This window comes from Schistocerca cancellata, chromosome 3 (assembly GCF_023864275.1).
Source record: "Schistocerca cancellata isolate TAMUIC-IGC-003103 chromosome 3, iqSchCanc2.1, whole genome shotgun sequence".
Classification (NCBI taxonomy): Eukaryota; Metazoa; Arthropoda; class Insecta; order Orthoptera; family Acrididae; genus Schistocerca; species Schistocerca cancellata.
The window spans coordinates 208835872-208863160 of NC_064628.1; the positions used below are offsets into that span (position 1 = coordinate 208835872).

Below are 27289 nucleotides of genomic sequence, written 5' to 3' on the forward strand. Positions count from 1 at the left end.
TAGTACCATCCTGTATGCAGTGTCAAGTATCAGCAATCTACTACAAAATCAGATACACAGTCAGAAAGGCGGGATGTGGTGTTCCCTTCTGTAGCCCATGACCAACTGAACTGTCCTTTGGTCGCCATGTGGCTGCACTTTATCCAGTCTGCAGAGGTCGCTCTTGTTGGCAGCTGGTGGAGGCCATACCTGGCACATACCCATCATTGGCCATCATCATCTTGTGTGACAGCTATCGATATTTGGAGACTTCTTGGGACGTGTTGCCAACTATTACCAGATGCCAACTCCAGTGGTATTGATTGTGTTGACACCACAAAAACAGCTAATAATTTAATTTTAAATAACTAGTTTCAGTTCGATATTCATTAACCATAAAAAGGAATCCCTAAAAAGGTGTTACTAAAGTGGCCACTCAAGATATTGAACTCGCCACTGTTATACAGTCATCTAGTTGTGTTTCGACATTGTTCAGAGGTGAGTGAAACACACACAACCGTGACCCAGTGTTACGCTGATGAGTACATGCTAAAGTCTTCAGTCCAGCTTTTTTTTAGGAAGCCTGCTCTACTATGAAGTGTAAAATGTCAGTAGTCTACAAAGCTGCATGGTGAAGACAGAACTGAAATATTCTCACTGCAACTTGGCAGCTCCATAGTTTTTGGGTGAAACTTGGGAAAGATTATGGAGGAAAGCAAGAAAACATAGTAATCAATCATAACTGATCAAATAAAACACTGAATATGTTTTTATTTGATATTATTATTTGTAACAATATATGAACTTTGATTGAAAACTATAGAACAAAGAAAAATTTTCTGTGAAATTTTAGCTTTTGTGGCAAGATTTTGTCTTATCTCAGTGAAAACAGATGTAATCACTGCTTTGTTACTTGAAGTTCATGTTCACAGCTAATCTGCATTGATAGTAGGTAGCAAGATACCATTTCCTGAGCAGAGTGTCAACAAGTCAAAATTATTATACAGTAGATGTATTTAACACCAAGAGAGATACCATCATGTTATCAGTTTGATGGATGGTTTGAGAAGCTTCTGTTTGGTGTAGATGAAACATTTTATCATTTATGGATCTTTATCCTGTATTAAAATATTTTCATTGAACCCGAAATCTATTGATAAGATACAGACATCAGATATACGTGGAATTTGTGACCTTATTCTACTCATATGGTCAATAATCGATGTGTACAAGGAACATTGTGAAGGGGCCAGCAACAATGAAAAATGTAGTAGATATTGGATATGTCGCTGTACTGATTAGTTATTTGGTGTTAATACTGGAGAGTAAGTTATTTAACTATTCATTTCTGTAAGTCATTGTATACCATTATTATTTTAATTGTGAAAGCATTTCAATATATTTGAATAATTGAATGTGCACATTCACTGCTGAGAATAAGAATATCCATTATTAACTTTTATGGGTGAGGTACAATCATAAGGAATTCAGACATCCATTATGGGATTAAATAATAGTCTAAAAGCATTTGTGTGTTAAACTTATTTTGGAACTTTATCTTTTGGAAAAATGTTTTTATGCTTCATCTTCTTCCAAAGTCTGAAACATAATGATCTGATGATTATTCACCAAATGAGATAAATGAGATTTTTTTTCATGGATTTATGGTGGATTTAAATGGGCATTCCTTATTTTTTTTATGTAGGAAAAGACCCCCCACCCCGTCTCTCTCTCTCTCTCTCTCTCTCTCTCTCTCTCTCTCTCTCTCTCTCACACACACACACACACACACACACACACACACACACACACACAGACACACACACACACAACCTACACCTACACCTCTTCCAAATGCAACTGCTACCTCCATTATTTTGGGCCCAAGATGCTGGAGTTGGCGGTTGTCTGTAGTAGCTAAAATACCCATGAAAGTTAGAGAAGCTCTAAGGCAATGGGCTTATAACAACAATGGAAAAATGGAAGCAAGGTGGCTAAAGAGTTAAATATGACAGGAATAAAGGTAGGCATGAATAGAAATAAATACCAGACATTGATTGAAATTGTAATGACAAAGGAAGGGAGAAGGAGAAAGAAGCAAAAAGGAAAAACTACCGTACTTACTGGTAATGGATTTTCGAGAAGGATGAATGCTTGCTGATGAAATATTGACTGGTGCCACAGAGTTCTCTTAGAGGCATGTTGCCATACTGTGCAGGGCACCTTTGAGCTCACATCTTCTGCACTTTCCCCATCAGTGCCACATTTTTTCCCCCCCTTGTGGGTCCTGGTGATTTGTTAAATATATTAGTGACAGACTCTGACACTATTCCATATTGTCGTCCCAGTTATAAGTTGTCTCAGAAGATTATTCCTGTAATGAGATGTTGCCACCATTACAGCTTTACTGTATGAATTGTAGCTGTTTGCAGGTACATAATGAAGTTGCCATTTGAAACTTGGCAAGCTCTTTGCTCCAGTTCACAATTGCCACAGTCCCTCAAATGTCCTGACAACATAATCTGGAAGCAACAGATGAAAGCAGTGAGAAACAAAACTAGGTCCTACAGACACAAGTGCTGGTGTAATTGATTCTTTACTTCTGTGTTCTCCAGCACACAATGGGAAACAGAGAATGCAGTGTGAAATAACAACTCATTTTTTACTTGCTTGTCCATTCAGAATGGACCTGTTTGTAAACTCTTGTCTAAGCATTGCATGAAGTACTAAGTGGAACCCTCAAGATGGAGTCTGCTGGCATCTCTTCATTGAATTGGACTATTTTGCTCTGTGAACAGTTGTCCTACAACTGGAAGAAGACCTTAGTGGCATGCAGTAAAAATAACTGCCATGTGTAAATTGTTTTGAAGTTACATTCTGCAATTAAACATACATGTAGCTGAAGCAATGCCATCTGAGCTGTCCTAAGACAGACCAAAATTGAGTGTGCAGTAGCAGCTGCTCTCATTTTTATAGGCACAGGTCTTTTACTTTGCATCCACCTCTAACTATAACTTTTTAACAGCATTATACATCTTTTAACTTTAAAACTACTGAAGTACGTATGAAAAAGTGACAATCACATCAGTGAACCAATGGTTTTTACAAGTGTCAATCCGAATAATCTGGGTACTTGTGACAGTTTCCCAAATACTTTTTGAGACAGGATCTGGCCCTCCACCTCTTCTTCCTCCTCAAGGAAGGGCTTTGCAATCATCTTGAGAATGCAGTACTGCATGTTGCATTATAGATAATTTAAAATTAAATAACAATGTATTCACAAACCTTTCTAAAATCTTAGAAAACTGACATGAAATTAGGTTTATTTCATGGCATTGTTGCCCTCATGTTTAGCATTAATGTCAAATTACTTGCGTGGTGCTCTTTCCTGAAATATCTGTACTAATACCAAGGGAGCAAATACAGTGCAGAATGGGTTTATAGAGGAGGGAATTGTTATATCCAACATAGAATTACATCCATTGTTTGTTGAGAATAATATGAAGTAGCTGCTGATAAATCTTTCGGGATGTGAGGTTGTGGTCCAAGAAACTCTTCTGTTCCTGACGTTTTGTCCAGAACTTCACTGGACATCCTCGGAGGCGCTTCTCCACTGAGTCTTGCTGGAGGAGCGCCTCTGAGGACATCTAGTGGAAACAGATGAGTTTCTTTGGCCACGACCTCACATCCAAAAAGGTTTGTCAGCAGTTAAAAATAGAATTAAAATAAGAAACAATGTATGTAAATGTAAGGATGTAGTGTTTTTCGAAGATTTGCGAGAATGGCATGAAGTACTGAAATTACATCATCGGGATAATTTATGTTGTTGTTGTTGTTGTTGTTATTGTGGTCTTCAGTCCTGACACTGGTTTGATGCAGCTCTCCATGCCACTCTATTCTGTGCAATCCTCTTCATCTCCCAGTACCTACTGCAACCTACATCCTTCTGAATCTGCTTAGTGTATTCATCTCTTGGTCTCCCTCTACGATTTTTACCCTCCACGCTGCCCTCCAGTGCTAAATTTGTGATCCCTTGATGCCTCAGAACATGTCCTACCAAACGGTCCCTTCTTCTTGTCAAGTTGTGCCACAAACTCCTCTTCTCCCCACTTCTATTCAATACCTCCTCATTAGTTATGTGATCTACCCATCTAATCTTCAGCATTCTTCTGTAGCATCACATTTCAAAAGCTTCTATTCGCTTCTTGTCCAAACTATTTATTGTCCATGTTTCACTTCTATACATGACTACACTCCATAAAAAATACTTTCAGAAACGTCTTCCTGACACTTAAATCTATACTCGATGTTAACAAATTTCTCTTCTTCAGAAACGCTTTCCTTGCCATTGCCAGTCTACATTTTATATCCTTTCTACTTCGACCATCATTAGTTATTTTTCTCCCCAAATAGCAAAACTCCTTTACTACCTTAAGTGTCTCATTTCCTAATCTAATTGCCTCCGCATCACCCGACTTAATTCGACTATATTCCATTATCCTCATTTTGCTTTTGTTGATGTTCATCTTATATCCTCCTTTCAAGACACTGTCCATTCTGTTCAACTGCTCTTCCAAGTCCTGTGCTGTCTCTGACAAAATTACAATGTCACTCCGAATTTTTCTTTTGTTTCCTTTACTGCTTGCTCAATATACAGATTGAATAACATTGGGGAGAGGCTACAACCCTGTCTCACTCCCTTCCCAACTACTGTTTCCCTTTCATGTCCCTCGACTCTTATAACTGCCATCTGGTTTCTGTACAAATTGTAAATAGCCCTTTGCTCCCTATATTTTACCCCTGCCACCTTCAGAATTTGAAAGAGAGTATTCCAGTGAACATTGTCAAAAGCTTTCTCTAAGTCTACAAATGCTACAAATGTAGGTTTGCGTTTCCTTAATCTATTTTCTAAGATAAGTCGTAGGGTCAGTATTGCCTCCCGTGGTCCAACATTTCTACGGAATCCAAACTGATCTTCCCCGAGGTTGGCTACTACCAGTTTTTCCATTCGTCTGTAAAGAATTCATGTCAGTATTTTGCAGCTGTGACTTATTAAACTGATAGTTCGGTAATTTTCACATCTGTCAACACCTGCTTTCTTTGGGATTTTAATTATTATATTCTTCTCGAAGTCTGAGGGTATTTCGCCTGTCTCATACATCTTGCTCACCAGATGGTAGAGTTTTGTCTGGACTGGCTATCCCAAGGCCGTCAGTAGTCCCAATGGAATGTTGTCTACTTCCGGGGCCTTGTTTCGACTCAGGTCTTTCAGTGCTCTGTCAAACTCTTCACGCAGTATCATATCTCCAATTTCATCTTCATCTACATCCTCTTCCATTTCCATAATATTGTCCTCAAGTACATCGCCCTTGTATAGACCCTCTATATACTCTTTCCACCTTTCTGCTTTCCCTTCTTTGCTTAGAACTGAGTTTCCATCTGAGTTCTTGATATTCATACAAGTGGCTCTCTTTTTGCCAAAGGTCTCTTTAATTTTCCTGTAGGCAGTATCTATCTTACCCCTAGTGATAAGCACCTCTACATCCTTACATTTGTACTCTAGCAATACCTGCTTAGCCATTTTGCACTTCCTGTTCATCTCATTCTTGAGACGTTTCTATTCTTTTTTGCCTGCTTTATTTACTGCGTTTTTTTATATTTTCTCCTTTCATCAATTAAATTCAATATTTCTTCTGTTACCAAAGGATTTCTACTAGCCCTCGTCTTTTTACCTACTTGATCCTCTGCTGCCTTCACTATTTCATTCCTCAAAGCTACCCATTCTTCTTCTACTGTATTTCTTTCCCCCATTGCTGTCAATTGTTCCCTTATGCTCTCCCTGAAACTCTGTACAACCTCTGGTTCTTTCAGTTTATCCAGGTCCCATCTCCTTAAATTCCCACCTTTTTGCAGTTTCTTCAGTTTTAATCTACAGTTCATAACCAATAGATTGTGGTCAGAGTCCACATCTGCCACTGGAAATGTCTTACAATTTAAAACCTGGTTCCTAAATCTCTATCTGATACCTTCTAGTATCTCCAGGATTCTTCCATGTTTACAACCTTCTTTTATGATTCTTTAACCAAGTGTTGGCTATGATTAAGTTATGCTCTGTGCAAAATTCTACCAGACGGGTTCCTCTTTCATTTCTTACCCCCAATCCATATTCACCTACTATGTTTCCTTCTCTCCCTTTTCCTACTCTCGAATTCCAGTCACCCATGACTATTAAATTTTCATATCCCTTCACTACCTGAATAATTTCTTTTATCTCATAATACATTTCATCAATTTCATCATCATCTGCAGAGCTAGTTGTCATATGTACTTGTACTACTGGAGTGGGCATGGGCTTTGTGTCTATCTTGGCCACAATAATGCGTTCACTATGCTGTTTGCAGTAGCTTACCCGCACTCCTATTTTTTTTGTTTATTTATACATAATTTATGTAGCATAAAGATTTTATCACCTTTAGCATTACTGTAACAAATATGATGATAGGTTGTATTTCCGTATCACAAAGTACATTAGCATATTTGTAGATATCTCAGTACACCAAGGGGGAACCTCTTTGTACACACAGAGCAAGATTCAAATTATCAAGTAAATGACAATGTAAAAATGTGTTTGTGATCAATTATCACTTTATGCATTTGGTATTCTCAGCATATTGTTATGTCCACCTCGATAGCTGAGTGGTCAGCGCGATGGACTGCCTTGCCAAGAGGCCCGGGTTCAATTCCCGGCTGGGTCGGAGATTTCATCTGCCCAGGGACTGGGTGTTGTGTTGTCTTCATCATCATCATCATCGTATCATTCCCAATGACACAAAAGTCACCAAAGTGGCATCAACTCGAAAGACTTGCGCCAGGCGACCAGTTTACCTGACGGGAGGCCCTAGCCACATGACATTTCATTTCAGCATATTATCAGTTTATGGGACCTACAAACAGTTCTTTTTAATCTGGCAGAATATAAATAATTGAGGAGCCTAGAAGACAACTCAAAACAAAGGCAGAATATGTATGTGTACTCTAGTCCAGTAAAGGATTTATCTGAAAGCTAGAAAAGTATTCATTCTTTTTTCATGTGCCTCTGAATGGTTCAATGCTTCTACTGCTCAGTGAGCCCTCTCCTTTACTCCTAAAACTTTATTTACCATAACTGGTTTTCTGGCATTGTTAAATTCCATTGCTGTTTGAAGTAATTGTGGAGTAGCATCTATCCACCAGTCCAACAAAGGTTCGCAGACAGTTTATTGAATGAATGAGATGTTTTATAGTGAATGTCCAGATAATATTGAGATGCGCACACACACACACACACCGATTTATTACAATTCAATTAAATTTGTAGAGGAAAATCAGTGTCACGCAGGAAATTCTGTCTTTAAAATGTGTTTGAAAATTGCAACAACTAAAAGTAGATAAAAAAATTGCACTAAGCAAAATGAAGTCAGTAAAATTGTGGTTGCTGTTACCAACACATCTGCTGAGTGTGTAAGGAAGGTGGCACTGACGTATGCATAGTGCTCTAGTGGTAATCTGTACGTTTTTCCTCTTGTAGCCATTTTGCTTAAATTTTCCATTATTTATTTCCCTATTTTACTTATTCATTTTCCTTGATTCCTGTACTATTGTGATTATAATACCCATTTTCTGTCCTCCAGTATAAACAGCCCATTCTGCTTATTATTAAATTACATAATTTATTATCCATATTTTGTTCTCCATTCCTAGACCTAACTATCATTTCGTCTTCATTCATTCAAACATTGTATTCCTTAAACCCTACAATAAAGAAGGCTCATATGACACATTAATTAATGGAAACAACCATCATAGGGTACTTCAGTAAAATATACAAACAACTAATTGTACTGCTATCAACGCTTCTTCCAGTGGCCAGTACGAGGTGCCAGTGGGGCATCATGTAGGCCTGGCAGCTTATATCAAGTTGGACATAAAACCTGACAGCTGGGCCCCTGTAAGACACATCAAATTGTGCTGTGATAAAGTCTCTACCTCACTTACACCATACTTTCATGTACTGGTTGTTTACTGGATTTCAACTGTACTACATTTTGGAATGCTGTTCTATAGATCAGTGATGGATTCACTTGGTCCTGGACTACGTAAGGCTCATGGTTTCCATATGGAGAAGGCTGTGCCATGTACTTAGGAACTATAGTGTCAGGGCTCTATAGAAAGCTTGCTTATTATATCTTCTTTCCTTTTCGTAATCAGCTACTAAATAACATATCTCCAGGATAAGATCTATAGGTAGCATATTTAGCTGCCAGCGTCACATTTTTTGACACTTTACCACAAAAAATCATAGCATTTTTGAGAAATTTTGGATAGATCTGTAATGCAGCATATATTAATTTTGCTGCAAGTTTAATGGTTTTTGTGTTGTCAGTTCTGAACTTGAGATGTTTAATGTGTAGTCAGTCTGTAGTCAGTCGCGCAACAGAACAGTGATGTTCTGTGACATCCTCGGTCCTGTGTTGAAATTGGCTGACAGACAAAAACTGAGCAGCCCCTATTTTCATTTAAGAATTTGTGGAAGTAACATGTCATAACTGGTTGTTTTTGTATTTATATTTGCAAATTATGAACCTATGCAGCTTAAGTGATATACAGCATTAAAGATCTCTCCAAAATTCGTCATTTTTAGTACATGTTGTGTTAAATTGAGAAGTGTGACATTGGTAGCTAAATTTCTATTGTACATTGCTCCATTGAAGTTACATATATTCCCTTGCCTGGATTTGCACTGTTGTTGTTCTTGATTGATGTTTAGATTGGGTTTGCTATAGTTCTTCACTTGGAACTCGGGCACAGGATAATCACAAAAAGAAACTTGCTGAGAACCCACATTATTCCTGAAGTGCTATCAGTGAACAAGGAAATTCTTAACATTAGTAGTAAATGTCAAATAATGATGAACCAAAGCATTAAAGAGATACATGGAGACAGGATTTTGTAGTGAAGATTCAGCTGCTTTGTTCCTCCCCTTTTCGCTGTAAGCAACAGAAACGCGAAAATGTTGTGGACGTTGGTAGGGCACTCTTAGGCTGAATGAACAGAACATTTGCGAGGGCCGTACGAGCTGTACTCCATATAAGCCATGCCCCAAACCTGTGCTACACAAAACTAACTAGCATATCAAGGTGCAGCTACTAGCTACTACCTGTTCGAAAGTGACTAGATACCAATGGTTCCAAAAACGTTTACTATCATTATTTAAATCCATGTGGGGAATATTTGAAATGCATCCTGATAATTTAAATTTTGTATTCCATTACTGAGAAATGTATTTTAATATATCTTTTGGGACAGCTTCTCCTCAGAGGCTTTAACTACGAGCTGTGCCTGCCGTGGGCTATCTGAATTATTCTCATTGTGTGCTCTTCAATTTACAATGACTCCTTGTGGATGGAATTGTGAATTATAAAGTGTGTCCATATTTTCTTTGGAATGAAGAGAGCGTTCCACTGTAGCAGGTTGTGATGAGGATATTGGCGTATAAGTGAGCTATATACTATCCGAACTAAGGGCTTCCAGAAGTTTTTTTGTGTGTTGGTGTTTATGTTGTGGGGTAAACTGCAATTCATTTTGAAACCATAGTTTGTGGGTGTACTATAGTGACATTATAGTAACATATAGTAACTGAGACCAGTTACACACACATTATAGGATACATTGTATTCTTGTAGTAACAAGAATGGAGGCAGAGTCCCCAACTTGGTTTAAAACATTTAGTGAGCAACTGATTAAGGATATAAAAACAATAACACAACACTAGAAAATACAAAAACCAAACTAAAAAATAAAATAAGAACTATGATGAAATTAATATTGCAATTGTAGGTGACTCTATCCACATCAGCAGAGGACCTTATAGTTGACCTAGTTGATAATAAAGTATGAGAAAGGATTGAATCATCTGTAGCTGCATCTCATTCTAATGTGGTAACAGATGGTATAGGGAGTGAACCACAGAAAATTTGGTATGATCTAATTAAAACAGGAAGTAGATTTTGAGCAAATATTTATGTATCTTGGGAGTGTTCTAAAATAGACCATGCTTGGAAAACTCACTTCGAAAGGTATCATCATTCGTCAGTTCAAAAAATGATTGGGCAACATATCATATCATCAAAGTGATATGTTTCACTACAAGGTGTAACTTTGGTGATGAAGATTTGAACTTAGCATGTGTCTGGGGACAACAGACTAAGTAATGTGATTGTGGATCCAAAATGCAGGAAACTGTGGCAACAACAACTGCAATATCAAATGCAACAGCAAGCACAACAAAAGCAAATTAAAATGACAGCAACAGCTCATCAAGCTAGAACAGCGTCAACCACCACCATTTACGCCATTTCATACAAGAGACAAAGACTGGGGCTCATACCACAGACGTCTGCTACTCCATTTCCAGCTAAGTAGCATAATTGACGTTGCTACACAGAATACTTTTCTGTCACCTACTAACCCCAAATACGTACAAAACGTATGTCCTGTTAATAAACCTTAGTGTTTAGATTTCTCTGATATCCATAGTTTGGTCTAAGCATGATGAACTGCAAAAATGTTGTAGTAACTAAGTTCACATGTTTTTATTGTCACAAAAAATAACATTGATCACATTTTGCATGGACAGCTGATCTCAAAGAGCTGACCCCTAAGTGTTGAATCGTGTATGGCTGACGTAGTAATTGCATATGCACTTGGTAAAGAAGTTTGTGCAAAGGCACTGAAATAATGAATGTTTCTCTCTAAGAAATGTTAACAATAGCAAAAACTTTTGGAATTCCAGATGTAGCTCAGCACTGTTTTGAGGAAAGCAGCACATAATCTATAATGGTACTTAAAATATCGAATGCAGCACAGCAAAGTTCTGCTGACAGTGAGGTAGAGTCCATGAAATAGTGTTCTCATTCATGTCACAGTAAATGTGAACAGAACTGAACTTCACCGTAGTAGTTTCATGCACACTCCTCTTAGGTCCGTACTCAAGAACGCACTCGGGAAACATCATCCTTATCCACTACGCTACACCAAAGACATGCTGTTTGCATTTTTTGTGTCTGCTATCACACTATCTCTTGAAGACATATATCGTTACTGTGTCATTAACTGGATTTTAGTTATAAGGATGACATGTTGATGATAAGTCTTTAATGCATCGTTGCCTTGAAATGGCATACTGAAAGTTATAATACAAAACACCTAAACATGCCAAAATTGATATGGTGTCTACCGCATCAGGTCAAAAATAGTACCACTACAGTGTAACAGTCTCTGGCCCTAAATGGAAGTGGTGTAATTCTGCTTTTAATATGTATTGTCCCTCTATCACTCCATTAGCACAACACTTACTTCAATGTGCCCTCTTTCTCAGTTACTACAGTTGTTCAGTTCACTATTGGTCAGCAGCACACCATGATAACACCCATGCCCAATGCCCAGAATACATATGGGGCCAGATCCCAAGTTTCGCTCTGCAGGTATTTGAGTAATTTGCAAAAACTGCACACTGCATCTGCGTCTGTCCCTTTCTGACCCACCTTCTCAGGAAACACTATGCTTACAAAACTGCTTACAAGACTTTCCTGTTACTGCATCCATAACTGCAAAGGTTACAGCTGAGGACCTTAGCCTAAAAGAAGTTATGAAATGCATTAATCAAGGTTGGCCCAGAACACCTTTCTGAACTCCACAATATTTTTTCCTAACCAACAGAATCCAGAAGGTACAGGGAGTATTGATGCTGACACAAGATGACAATGACTGCTGGGTGGTAATTCCACTGCCACTGCATCAGGGTGTTATGAACTTCCTGCACAATGACCACTGAGGTGTGATATGTTCGAAGCCACTTGCAAGGCTGACATTGGAGGAGAGCCCACTTCTGCGAGACCTGCGTATCAACCCTCAAGCAATGGTTCCACACCTGACTAGGGGCACAGCATGCGTGGAAGTGCATCCATATGTACTTTTAATGTATCGTCCGTTTTCGATAATGTAAAATGTATCTTGAAAATCATGTGAACAGCCGTCTGATGATGAACTTGCCAGTTTGAAACCGGTAACGCCACTATTTACCTAAATAAATTGCAGTAATAAAATTACAGTAATAAATTGCAGTAATAATAATTATTCTTTGTAAGAATTAACCTACATTAATTGTACACAGCCACGGTCTCACCATGTCAGTTTTAGACAAAATAGCATATGTACTTTGCTGGCTCCTCTTGCAGAGAGATGTGGCTGATCATCATAGACTCATTTTCCAAATTACCACTGCGAGGGAGATAATAACCATCTTGCAGAAAATATTTGTCATTGAAGGGACTCCAGAAACAGTCATTTCAGACAATGACACTTAATTTTCATCCAGTATCTTTCAGGATTTCTGCTCTTGGAATAGCAGAATACCCCTGGCAACAGCACTGTTCCACAAAGTTCCAGTGGTGAAGCCAAGTGGTCGTCCACACCTTTAAGTTGTAGATACATAATATACTGCCAACTGTACCCAAGATCCTGACCCATCTCCTGGCCTCCTACCACAGGGGTGCACTGTGACAGAATTATTGCATGCTGTAGACAGCAAAGTCTCTGGGACCTCCTGAGGCCTAAGACACTTCCACATATTCATGTTTTTAAGAAGTAAAAACTGTTACATAAAATTTTGGGTGTGCAGCCGCATAAATTCAGCGTCGTCTTCTAATATTTCGGCTGAAGACCATCCAGCCATCTTCAGAGTGAGCCGAGGTGACACGCTCCAGCACTTTCTCCATCCTTTTAAATTCGAGGACCGAACCACTGCGTATGCGACCAAAGATACACAAGGTGCCAGAGACGCTGATTGTGTCACGGAGAGCTGCACCGTCGTGACGTCTTTGTGATTTAGCTACAGAAATTCTCAGATTCCATGATCTGTCCAAGCTGAAGCCGCTATCTCTGTTAATTAAATTTGTTGCCAACTGAATTTCAATTGTTTCTTTTACTACTGAGTCCCAGAAAGATGAAGTTGAGGTTAAAATTTTGACATTATCGTACACCATAGAGTGCCCAGTGTCAATACAGTGCTCCACCACTGCATATTTATTAGGTTGTAAGAGACGGGTGTACCTGTGGCGTTCTGTGCATCTCTCCTGGACTGTACATGTCGTCTGCCCAATGTATGAACGGCTGCTCTCACATGGGATCATATAAACCCCAGGTTTTCGAGGCACCAAATCATCTTAAACGGAACCAGGAGTGCGGCATGTTTCCTGAGGATCCATCCTATTTTTGACGAAAGGCTTCCCATATATGGCAGGAAAGCCATGGATTTAAAACTTTTTGTGTCTTCTTCTGCTTTTTTGTGCCCAATGTAGATTTCATTTGTAGTTCCTTGTGTATCTTTGGCCGTATACACAGTGGTTTGGTCCTAGAGTTTAAAATGACGTAGCAAGTGCTGGAACGTTAGTCACCTCAGCTCATTCTGAAGATGGCTGGACAGTATTCAGCTGAAATATTAGAAGAAGAAGCTGAATTTATGTGGCTGCACACACAAAATCTAATGGAGCACTTCCACACAAGCCAAACTGTTGTCCCTGGTACTTGCTGTGCACAGAGGTTTGAGCTCACATCTTCAGGAGGTTCCCAGGATGGATACTAGGCATCGTCACTTCCTCTCAGAGGGACGAGTGTTCACAGTGGTGCAAGCCAATGCAAAATGCTAATCAGCTGCGAAAGCTAATTCTACATCCTCTTTTGCAACTCCAGCATCACTGACTTACAGCATGAACCTGGAGTCCAGAACACCATTTCCAGCCATCAGCACAGTGGCTCAATCACAAACAGAACACAGCAACATCAAACATCATAATGGACAGTGAACAAGCTTTAACTGGCTTATCCACCCACACCTCCACCCCTACCAGTATAGTGATCATGATACCAACAGGGACACTTGTGGCCCTATGTGACGAAAAAAATGGGATCAATGCTACATCTGTCATCTGACTGTGAGTGTGGTACTTTGTGATGTTCATTATCAAAGACTCGTCCGGGGACCAGTAAGGAACTCCAGTGGGCCGTCACATGGAGACGGCTGAAGACATCAAGCAGGCGCTGGAGCTTTGCTGGACATTTTGTATCGCGCAGTGCTACAGTCTCTACCCTGCTTCTACCAGACTTTCATGACCTGGCTGTTTACTGGATTTAATCTGGACTATGTTTTGGATTGCTGTTCTACAGATTATTGACGGATTCACTTGGCTCTGGACTATTTGGATTTCTCTCTTGGTGTGGTCTACAATTTATGATGACCTAGCATTGACTGCAATAATTTGTGATGTACCAAGCGACGACTGTGTTTCCAGTTTTCTGTGAAATAGAGAGTGCACTGCACTGTAATAGATGTATGGAAGAGATGTGTTTCACATTCCAAAATTCAGTAAATAGTTAGCAGAAATTACAGTATGTAGTACTCAGAATTTATCTGTTGTCAATATCAAAACTATTGATGTCTTACGTGGAAGTTCGTGATTTCATACCCAACTAGTGAAACACATCGCATCAGATGAAGAGTAAATAGTATGTCGCAGTGCCATGATACTAGTATAAAAGGAGCATAGAGGAAACCTAACTACCTTCTCTATCTGAGAAGGTCATTTGTATGGAATGCTGGTTATTTAGTAAAATATAAAAAAAGAATTCCTTTACAAACCAAGAGAAATTAGATACTCTACTTCTTTACAGAAAATTCAAATAGAACACCCAGAGAACATTTGAGTTGTATGCACGAAGGTATTTTTACACAGAATTGCCAACAAAAATGACAATTCAGTGAATGTGCAAAGTAGTATTACTCCAGGGGCACTAGAGTGCTACGCAGGGAGTAAGGGGCAAGCAAAAATGAGGGGAATGAATGAAATGGATAATCATGCAACTGGAACAAGTGCAGCATTGTTTGCATTCTGCATGCAAACAGGTTCCTTCCATATTGTGTGTCACTTCATCAACATATTGACTAGTGCAAGTGCAGAAGATACAGGGAATTTGGTTGCCCATTTCTCATGTGACATCAGGACAATAGGTTCTTTCTTCAAAGAATTCTCTTTACCAAAGAAGCAGCCATTACAAATCGTAGAAAGCTGAATATAAGAACTGTGCATTATTCAGCCAGTGAGAATCCAAAATGGCTGAAGCAGTTCAGCATCCAAAGCAGTTAGATTGTTAAAGACTATATAACTGTTTCTTACTTCACTGAAGAAGCCTTAACAGGTGACAGGTACACAGAATTTCTTAGAGAATGGATACTGGCTCTCCTAGAAGCAGAAAGAGGGCAACACAAATGGTCATAGGTTTCGTTCACACATGGGGGAGTGTCACATAGAAAAACTGAACAGCAGAATCTTGAAAATAGACACACATTATCCTGTGAAAGCCTACTTGCAGCTTCTAGAGTCAGCTTTAATTGAGGAATCTAGGAATATACTACAAACCCTTACATACTGCTCCAGCAGCGAGTGTGAAGACAAGATTAGATTAGTCAAAGCATGCTGAGAGATGTTTGAGCAATCATTCTTTTCACACCCCTTGTGTTAATGAAATGGGAAGCAGCCCTAATAATAATTGGTTTCGGTGGGAAGTATCCTGTGCCAAACATTTCACAGTGGTTCTGCGAGTATAGCTGTAGGTATATGTGGTGCCAGCATAAATAGTGTCGTGCCATCCAGCTCTTCCTGGCCAGTGTATAAAGCATGAAGACATTATCAGTTGCCTGCAAGTATGCCTGACTTGATATCAGTGAGCTACTTTCTCTGAAGTAAACTCAAAGATAAAAATCTGTGCACACATTCTGAGATCAAAAAAGGGTTTAAAGCACCACATTGTTGCGGCATGTCAAGCAATGTTGAAGAATACTCTTCAGTCTGCCCGGAAATTCTTGCACCAATGATTCCAAACTTTTTTTTACACTAAGTGCTGGGCATTTCAGTCACTTGATGGTATAAAAGAATTTTTATGGGCCTTTTACCCTTGTAATTTACTTGTTATTTCTGTTGCTGGTGTGATTTTACAATGTAAGAATGTATCCTGAAATTAAATTCATGTTAATTTTTTTGCTCGTGTGAAGTTGTTATGTAATAATCTTTATAACTCAGATGTCTGATTTTGAAATTCATTCAAACTGTGAAAGTCACCTTTCTTTCAAGCCTCTGGCAGAAAGAAGAGTAGGCTACTGTAGTCAACTGAAGGACTTATCCATATATGCTTCCTCATTTGCCTTCTAATTGATATATTGCTCCAATCATATATATCCAAATCTGACTGTTCTAAGTGAAACATTTCTTGACTGTTATGAGTTTGTTATGAGTGTCATCTAACTGGTCGAATTGGAGTGCCCCATCAGTCATACATACCATTTCTGTACAATAAATGAATTTCTCCATAACACAGCAATCAGTATATTGTTCAAACCAGATAAATCTTTAGTTCTAAATATTGTAATTTCTCTGTAACTATGCACTGGACTTCAGAGAGTGAAAGAGAACTAAATATGTTTGACACCTACAATACTAGCAGCAGCACTTGATATACTATGACTTGAAAAACTGAAGTTGCCTCAGTTTTCCTTAATTGATGTAGTTATGATGAGAGACTAAGTTGTTTGCTAAGGAATTTTATGCAATTAATCTAGGAGAAAACAGGGCAATATCTCAATATATTTTCAGAAATATTGGAGGTAAGAGGCTTTAACTGTGTTGCCGAAAAGATGCTGGCTTAAGACAGTATTGAGTGCAATTGTGCAAAATATGCTAGTAGTTCTGTAGTAGTTCAAACCACTGTGAGAGATTTCTAAGTGCAAAACTGGCAGAAGTAACATTTTGGTCAACTTATCCACATGTTGACAAAATTATTTAATTGGACAGATAAAAAATCTACTCACCCAGCGGCGGCAGAACATACACATAAAATACAGTTGTAATTGGCAAGCTTTTAGAGCCAGTGGCTCTTCCTTCAGGCGGAAGGGTTGAAGGTGAAGGAAAAGGACTGGAGAGGTCGAAAAGGGGTAGATTGCGGGAAAATCACGCAGAAACATGGGTCAGGGAGACTTACAGTACAGGATGAGAAGGAAAGACTGATTGTTGAGGACTGCATTGGATGAGATTTGAAAACCTGAGAGCTTAAAGTTGGAAGGCAGGGTAATATACAGACAGAGATTTACTGCTTAAACATAATGGTTGAGTTAATAAGTGCATTGTACGTAACAGAGGTGGGAGGGGGGCAGTGAAAAATAGACAGGGAAGTCAATGAAAGGTGTAGAAAACTAAAACAGAGTGAAGCAAAGAGTAGTTACAACGAAGAAGTGCTGAGACGGAAGGAATTAATAACATAAATTAAGGCCAGGTAGGTGGCTGGAACCAAGGACGTGTTGTAGTGCTAGTTTCCACCTGCAGAATTCTGAGAAACCGGGAAAGTCACGCAGAATCACGGGTCATGGGAGACTTACCATAGAGGCTGAGAAGGAAAGACTGATTGTTGGGAACTGCATTGGATGAGATTTTAAAAGCTGATAGCTTAAAGGTGGAAGATGGCAATTTGCAGTCAGTGATTGTTGCTTAAACATTATGTTTGAGTTAATAAGAAGGAAAAGCTAAGTGCAGAGGTGGGAGAGGGGGGGGGCAATGAAAAATATATGGGAAAGACCATGAAAGGTGCAGAAAACTAAAACAGAGCGAAGCAAATAGTAGTTATAGTGAAGAAATGCTGAGATAATGTAAATCATAGCTAGGAGGGTGGCAAAAACCAAGGACATGTTGTAGTGCTAGTTCACACCTGTGGAGTTCTGAGAAACTGGTGCCCGTGGGAAGAATCCAGACGGTGCATATGGTGAAACAGGTGCCAAGGTCATGAATGTCATGTTGTAGAGCATATTCTGCAACAGGATGTTGCAAGATGCCAGTATACACCCTCTGCTTATGCCTATTCATCATAATTGATACTTTGGTGGTAGTCATGCCGATGTAGAAGGCCAAACAGTGTTTACATAACAGGTGGTATATGACCTGTCGTTTCGCAGGTGGCTCTCCCTTTGAGCATGCTCTACAACAAGACATTCATGACCTCAGTGCGTGTTTCATCATACTCGCCACCTGGATTCTTCCCACAGACACCAGTTTCTCAGAACTCCTCAGGTGGGAACTAGCACTACAACATGTCATTGGTTGTTGCTACCCTCCTGGCTGTGATTTACATTATCTCAGCGTTTCTTCACTGTAACTACTCTTTGCTTCACTCTGTTTTAGTTTCCTACACCTTTCATTGACTTCCCGTCTATTTTTCACCGCCCCCCTCCCACCTCTGTTACATACAATGCACTTAGCTTTTCACTCTTATTAACTCAACCATTATGTTTAAGCAGTAAATCTCCGGCTACATATTACCCTGCCTTCTACCTTTAAGTTCTCAGGTTTTCAAATCTCATCTGATGCAGTCCCCAACAATCAGTCTTTCCTTCTCATCCTCTACAGTAAGTCTCCCATGACCTGCGGTTCTGCGTGACTTTCCCACAATCTACTCTCTTTCCTGGACCTCTCCAGAGCTTTTCCTTCACCCTTCTTCCTTCCCCTTCAACTCTTCTGCCTGAAGAATGAGCCACTGGCTCCGAAAGCTTGCCAATTGCAACTGTCTTTTATGTGTGTTCTGCTGCCTCTGGTGAGTAGATTTTTTATCTATCCAATTAAATTATACATGGATATGTGTGTGTGTGCGTGTGTATGCCTGTCCCTTTTTCCCCCTAAGGTAAGTCTTTCCACTCCCGGGATTGGAATGACCCCTTACCCTCTCCCTTAAAACCCACATCATTTCGTCTTTCCCTCTCCTTCCCTCTTTCCTGATGAAGCAACCGTGGGTTGTGACACAATGTGGTATTGCAATGGTTAGCATATGCATCATAATTTAGCATTACTTTTTAAACTTGCAGACTTCTAATTTGTATTTAAAAACTTCATTTTTCAATGTATTTTATAACATGCCAAACTAATTGCAATACAAAAATGCAATGTAGCTGTAGAATTTTAAATTTTTAAGAAATGGACTTCACATGTCTCTGGTGCTTTCATTATTTATAATTGTGACTACGTTTTTATTGTCTAAAAAGTGGTTATGCCCTGATAAGGAAACTACACAGTTCTGATTGCTTCAGCATTATTTTTTTATGAAAGCCTTTATGCCCAAATACATAGTAGTTTTATATTTTGGATTTTGTTCATTTGTCTCTAACTTTACAGAAGGAACACTCAAAATTAGGAACTTTTCTCTGTTGATCAAACTACAACCACCAAAATTTCACAGCAATATATTTTTGATCAGTGCATAGTTTGGACCATTAACTTTCTTTGAAAGCTTTTGTTATCTACACATAAGACTGAAGTCAAAACCATAAAAAAGTAATGGTGAGAAGATTAACATTTGAATTTGATTAAATATTTTTTATTATATGTGTTGAGTATCTAGTACCTGAGTGTTAACGATCGTATGTAATTGGCAGTATATGGATTATGTTTTCCTGCCAGTCTACACATACCACCAATGTTGTGTGAGACCATCAATCGAGGTTGTCCTTCCCTCATTTCTGTTGAAGCTTGGTAGTTTCATCCCTTTTATTACACCACTAAAAAAACTAAAACTAAACTTCACCCGAACAGGCCATGAAGGCCCAACGGTACTGACCAGCGACCGTGTCATCCTCAGCCCACAGGCATCACTGGATGCGGATATGGAGGGGCATGTGGTCACCACACTGCTCTCCCAATCGTATGTCAGTTTACGAGACCAGAGCCATTACTTCTAAGTCAAGTAGCTTCTTAGTTTGCCTCACAAGGTCTGAGTGCACCCCGCTTGCCAACAGCACTGGGCAGACTGGATGGTCACTCATCCAAGTGCTAGCCCAGCCTGACATGTATTTGTATAACATCAGTCTTCTCTTTCTAACTGATAATGTTATCCTGCTGTAAATTCCTCAACATATCTTAGTTTTATCTTCCTATAACTTAATATATTGCTAGAAAATATTTCTCAGTGTTTGATATTTCTTTCTGATCACTTGCTGACTGGTGTCTTTCTGCTCTTAGTCAAAATTAAAATCTTCTGTTCCTGCAGGCCTTCTGTTTTGAAAACCTAGGTACCTAAGTATTTTAAAAATGTTTTTTTTTTAAAATATATGTATATAAATTTTAAATTTATAAATTTTATATGTATAGATAAAGTCCAGGGTTGCCGCAAGTTTCCCCAAATTAAATTCCCTGATATTTCCCTGATTTCCAGACAAGTTTTAGCATTTTTCTCCGACAAATTTTGAGACCTCAAGGGTAAGGAAAGACGTAAGTTGACAAAAAAATTTAAGGACTTCAGTATTTCTCCCCAGTTGTGTTTTGTTTTGTTTTAGGGCACAAAAAGAACTAGGGGCATATGTGCTAGGGACCTGGAGAAAGGTCTATAAAATACAGATCAGAGAAATGGAGGTCCAGAACTAAAAATTAAATGGCCTTCGCCATATTGCTACAATGGATAAAAAGTAAAATGCGGTCAACAGTCCACGCGTCGTTCACTAAAACGGCCAGTAAGTCAGACAGAAAACTCAAACAGGGACGTAACCAGGCAAAAAAAGGGCATTCTGTCAGGAAATGGCAGACAGTTAAAAGTTGGGCGCAATGTGCACAAAGTGGTGGGGGAGCGGCACTTAACAAATGGCGATGGCTAAAAAGGCAGTGCCCAATATGCAATGTAGTTAAAATGACCTTGTCATGGTGTGAGGGGTGAGAGGAGGTCATCCAAGCTGCTGGGAGAGGCTTAATAACCTGGGGCTTATTCCCATGAAGGGAGGACCAGTGGCGATGCCACAATCACACCACCTCTTGACAGATGGCAACACAGAGATCATCAAATGGAATGTAAGAACTAGTTGTGTGAGGTACGAGGACTGCAGCCTTGGCAGCAGTATCAGCAGCCTCATTTCCTGTCAGTCTGACATGACTGGGAACCCACATTGGCTCCAACAAGAGTGAGCAAGTGCAAGCTTTCCTGGACCCGTTGCACTAAGAGATGGATGGTGTACGGTACACAGAGGCTTTGAAAGGTGCTCAGAGAGTATGAGCAGATGACACAATTGAAAAAACTCTGTCACCGGATGTATTCCATGGGCTGCTATAGAGTAAAGAGGTCTGCTGTAAATACTGAGCAGTGTGCCGGAAGCTGATACCAAAAATGTCAATGCCAACAACAAAGGCACACCCGACACCATGATCTGTGTTCACAAAGGTACTATCGTGAAATTCCATGTGAAGGTTGTGAAACTGAAAGGGACAAAGCAAGGCTGGTGTAATGTCTTTATAAAGCGAATTAAGGCAAATGTGAACATGGGTCGCCACACAAAACCAAGGTGATGAACGGTCCACACTCACCAGGAAAGTTACAGGGAGCATGAAGTTAACCTGCTGGAGCAAGAGCTGAAAGTGAACTCCAGGAGGTAACAGAGAAGAGGGATGTATCCCATACTGGCAATCAAAGGAGTCATCAAAGAAGGAGGCATAGGATGGGTGCCTATGCATGGCAGACAAACGGCATTCATATCTGCTGAGGAGGAAGTCACAGCAGTATGGCAGATTCTGCATACAGACACTCAACGGGGCTAGTGTAAAATGCACCAGTGGCCAAATGGATGCCATGATGGTGGATAGTACTGAAGCAGCGTAAGAGGGACATACTTGCAGAAGCATAAATAAAGCACCCATAGTCTACTTTTGAACAGACAAGGGACCGGTACAAACGAAGGAGAGTGGCTCGATCTGCACCCCAGGAAGTACAATTGAGGACACATAGAACATTGAGGGACCACGTACAGTGGGCTGCCAGGTAAGACATGTGGGAGAACCAAGAGCCCCAGGAATTTCCCAGTTTCAGTGAATGGAGGAGCAAAAAGCCTAAGATATAAAAATGGTGGGAGAAACCAAGTATGCCTTCAGAAATTCATACAAATGTTTTTGTCAGTGGAAAAACGAAAGCCATTGTTGATGCTCCATGAGTAAAGAGGAACGAGACATCACAGAAGACGCCACTCAGTGAGACAGGTCGGTGAAGAACTGCAATAGAGGGCAAAATCATCACCAAAAAGGGAGCCTGAAATGCCTGGTGGGAGACAGGCCATTATAGGGTTAATGGTGATAACAAAGAGGATGACGCTCAGGACGGAACCCTGAGGCACACCATTTTCCTAGATAAAGATGCCTGACAAGGCAGAACCCACACTTAACTTGAAAACTCAGTCTTTTAGAAATTCCTCAATGATATGAAGAAACGGTCACAGAAGTCGTACTGTAGAGAGTATGGAGGATACAAGTCCTCCAGCAGGTGTTGTAGGCTTTCTCCAAATTGGAAAACAAGGCCATGGTGTGGGATTTCTGCAGGAAACCGTTCATGACATGAGTCAACAAAGTAATGAGATGGTCAACTGCAGAACAGCGTGCTCGAAATCCACATTGTGCAGTGGTTAGTAAATTCCGGGACTCAAGCCACTATACCAGCTGGGCATGAAACGTACATTCCATCACATTGCAAACACAGCTGGTGAGAGAGCTGGTGCAGCAGCTAGAATGAAAGTGTTTGCCCTTGCTGGGCTTAGGTATGGGTATGACAGTGGCTTACCACCAGCATCTGGGAAACTTGCCCTCTTCCCAGATGCAGTTGAACGTGTCAAGCAGCAAGTGCTTGCTCGCAAGAGAAAGGTGCTGCAACATCTGAATGTGAACAGTGTCTGGTCCTAGGGCGGAGGATCTGGATGAAGTGAGAGCGTGATCTAGCTCCCTCATAGTAAATGTGGCATTGTAATACTCACAATTCTGAGAAGAGAAGGGTATCACCAGAGCCTCCTCCAGTTGTTTCCAATGGAGGAAGGCAGGATGATAGTGGAAGGAGCTCGAAATTTCCTCAAAATGGCGGCCCAAGGTGATGGAGAGAGCAACAAGGTTGATGGTGACATCATCTACCACTGTCAGCCCAGAAACTGGGGAACGGATCTTGGTCCCAGGAGCCGTCGGAGGTTGGTCCACACGATGGAAGAGAGGGTGGAACTGTTGAAAGAACTGGTGAATGAAATCCAGCTAGCTTTTTTGTTATCCCGAAGAATGCAACAACACTGTGCACACATCTGTTTATAATGAATGCAGTTTGTCACCATAAGATGACGCTTAAAAATGCAGAGAGCATGTCTCCGTGTGCAAATTGTGTCATGGCATGCCTGTCCACCAAGGGGCCGGAACATGATGTGGTAAAGAGGAAGTGCGAGGAATGGAATGTTCTGTGGCAGTAAGGATAATGATTGTAAGATATTCGTCATCTCAACTGGTGATATTGTGTTTGTCAAAGGTTGCCAGGGGGAGTAAAGCCTCCAGTCAGCCTTAGTAAGCTGTGCTTTGGGTGTGCACAGAGAGGGTAGGAGTCAGCAAATGGATAGTACACAGGAAATAGTCACTCAAGTAGGTGACAGAAAGAACAATCGAGACGATGGGCAGTGCAGAAGGATGGGTCCAAATGGGAATAAGTGTGTGAGGAGTGTGAAAGGAACTTGGGTGCTTCTGTGTTAAGACAGAAAAGGTTAAGTTAATTAAGAATGTCAGCCAAGAAGGCACCTATCGGACAGGTTCTGGGAGAACTCCAAATGGGATGGTGGGCAGCAGAAATGGGTGAGGTAGCTGCCCAACAAGGTAGAGGAAGTTGGCTCTGGTGACATCGAATGATGGAGGGATGTAAATGATACAAAGGGAAAAGGTCAATGGGGAAGGAAAAGGCGAACTGCAACAGCTTGAAGACGGGTAGTCAGGGAGATTGGTTGACTATTAATGTCATCCCATATGAGCAGCATGACTCCCCCATGAAATGGAATGTCAACCTCAGGCGGAAAGTCAAATTGGACCATGAAGAAATGCGAAAACTCAAAGCTGTCATGGGGACACAACTTTGTTTCCTGAAGGCCGAGTACTAGTGGACGCTGCAATTCTAAAAGCAGCCATAAATTCTCTTCATTGGATCGAAGGCCGTGAACGTACCATTGGAAGAGAGTCATGATGAGGAAAAAATGAATTGGTGTCACCTCGGCAGCTGCCAAGTACCAGCCTGCAAAGACTTGCTGCTACAGGGCACTGAGGCAGGAGGATCCTGCTCCATGAGGTCCACTGAAGTATCGGCTTCCTTCTGCTGTTGGCCTGTGGAGTCCAACGCAGATAAATGGTTGGTGGTGTGCACCGGTGACACGGAGGCAGACTGTGCGAGGTACCACATGGTGACACCATTGAAAAGGATCTTTGAATCGGCAAAGGAGAAGACAGTTTGCCTTTATTGGGCTTCTTTGAGCCTTTTGGGTTAGCATAGGAAGACTCATGTGTTGGTTGGCTGGAGGGTCGTACGAAGTCTTCACAGGAGCATTCCTTCTGTCCTTTCCGGCCTGCCAGTTGTGTAGCTGGTGACTTAGTCCTGTGAGGTGGGAGTTTGATAGCTTGATGCACAGCTGGATGTGGGGACTGTGATGCTACCATGACACAGTGATTTCACAACCTCAGAGCTGAATTTGAGGTCGTATCTCTTTGTGGCTATGTGCTTCTTGGAGTGAGATGTAGGAAGAACAGTACTATAAGTGCCAGATGGTAGAATGCAGGGTTTGTGACAAGCCAATAACTTGCAAGCAAAACCCAGATCTCCTGGATAGCCCGCTCATTGAGATGCATGGGACAACCTCAAGAGGAAGTGGTATGATTGCATTGCAGTTGATACAGCAGGAAGAAGGAGGTGGACAATCACCTTCATGTGCATCTCTACCACAGGTTACACATTTGGCCAGATGTTGACAAGACATTTAGGTATGGTTGAAATTATGACACTGGTAGAAGCACATCAGGTTCAGAATGTACAGTTAGTCTGTGAGAACCTCATAGCCTGCTTTGATTTTGGACAGAAGCACCACTCTATCAAAGGTGAGAAAAAGAGTGTGTGTAGGCACTAAGGAGGCATCTACCTGTTTTGTCACCTGATGGTCTGCAATGACACCCTGATGAGAGAGGTATGTTTGGATTTTAGCATCAGTCAGACCATCGAGCAGCCTAGTGTAAATAACACCATGGGAAGAATTCAGTGTTTGATGGGCTTCGACACAAAGAGGATAACTGTGGAGAAGTGAAGCAGTAAGCAGTTGTTATGCTCGAGAACCAGAAGTAGTCTCCAAAAGCAAAGTGCCATTCCGTAAACAAGAGCAGGATTTTACACGGCCAGCAATTGCATCAACACCTTTCTGAATAATAAACGGATTTACCGTCATCAATATATGAAACCATGAGGAACCATGATGCAGCTGGGAGGGTCTTTGAATTGTTAGCCTCTTTCTGTTTATGTTTATGTTTTTGTAGATGTTGACTGTGAAGATGATTGGCTCATTGCGAGAAAATCCCCCATGATCGTCAGTGTCTCTGATGGCATGCCCTTCACAAGGAGGTGCACCCACCTTAGGTGATTGTTCACACCTCAGGTCATACATCCTGAACACATGACAGAGGGACCAATTGGCTATTTGAGAAGGTAGCAGCTCTGGTAATCACCCCTCTCTGGGCCTGGCCTATACCAGGGGGTACATACAAAACCTACCTGTCGACCCGGGGTTGGGAATTACGTGTTACCCAGTCACCTGTTCGGCGTCATACGTATGGGGCTGCCTTCAGGAGTGCACAGGGAGGAAGAAGAAGAAAAAAGAGGAGCCTCAAATGCTAAAGTGGAGGAAGGATAGGAGAAGGTGAACTGAGAAAGGAACGTAAAACAGTGGCAAGACTGTTCTTATGTCAACTATGGACAGTGCTCCAGACATGTTCCCCAAGGGAGGGGAAAAAGAACAGCAAGAGGATAGACATGCAGTGTGGAAGGGAAAAGATGCTGAAAAGGCTGGTGCCCCATGGTAGATTTCTCCCTTGTGTGAGCAAAAATCTTAAGTACTAACTTCAACATCTTTTGTAATGAACTGTATTTAGATGGAGAAGGCAAGGTAAATGATGTATGTGTTCCATTAAGACTACTGCTGTTATTTTATTTCAATAAAATGAAACTCATTTGTCACAAAAATACGCAATTCCTTGGAGTTGCGAGACATATTTAAAATACCTTCACTGATTTCAGGAAAAATGTCAGAAAAAAGTAGGTCTCTTGAAAGAAGTGTATAAGGCAGAGAAGAGTTGTGTAAACCAACACTATGGGTGACCATCAATAAAATGTTGGTTCTACTATGTTCATTATTGTTGGTTATTAGTCACTGTGTTCTGTCTATTATTTTACAGGTATTGTGTGATTTTTCTTTCGAGAAATACATGAGTACATAGTGTACAAACCGCCAGTGACTGCTGCAGTTTTCTTCTTCTTCTTATCAATCATACCTTCTAATATATAAATTATTTTTGAAGTGCCAAAATGTACTAGAATAAATAAAATGTCCATAAAATGCTGCACTGTACAATGTACTTGCAGTGAGAGAGTCACAATTTCTGAAACTCATTGCCCGTGGCCTCTGGCCTGCCGAGGAGCACCGCAGTCCTGGGTCCTTGGATAAACCATGTAAATCTGCTGCATTATAGCACACACCAACAGACCCAGACTGCAGGCAGATTGGTGAGACTATATCTGATGGGCAGGGCTTACACATTAGTGGGAAATGATGGGCTTCAGATTGGCAGACCCAATCCATTAGAGATACTCACAGAAATGGACTGTTGTTTTGGCCCATCATGAAAGTCCACTGGTGTGACCAGCTATTCATGTGCCACAGACACCATGTTGATGAAACGAGACCAACCCTGATTTCATATTATTGGCACGTTCTGCTGGATCAGATTTTTGATGGGTAATATCACCTAAACATTAAACTCTTTTAGTCAGTAACAGTTAAGTTCAGTTAATCATTTAGGAAATATTTGCTCTCTCAGATTTACTTCAGTTCGATTGTTGATCATCTTGATTATTGAAAATGATTGTGTTGCCTAAGATAACTATGCTATCAGCAAATGCCAAATGCCTGTCAAAGTGTACTCCTTTGCAGATTGAACTTAATTTGAATTGATATATTGAATTACCATAAACACTTTGCATAAGATTCATGAAAGAAGACTGAGCATATATGAGATATGGAGGCAATGGAAGGTTGACTGAGATTTACTAACCAGATTTTAAAGTGTAAAACAGTTCAAGGAGCAGGTGCGGATTCTGACTGTAATTT

The 27289-nt window shown here is 40.5% G+C and overlaps 1 protein-coding gene across 1 annotated transcript in view; it reads left to right on the top strand.

The window, feature by feature from the left end:
- Positions 1 to 1201: 1201 nt before the first annotated feature.
- Positions 1202 to 27289, top strand: part of LOC126176227 (uncharacterized) — a 327159-nt gene continuing 301071 nt past the window's right edge. Inside the window, exon 1 of the mRNA XM_049923372.1 lies at positions 1202 to 1304. Coding sequence (XP_049779329.1) covers positions 1202 to 1304 — 103 coding nt within the window. The remainder of the gene's footprint in view (positions 1305 to 27289) is intronic.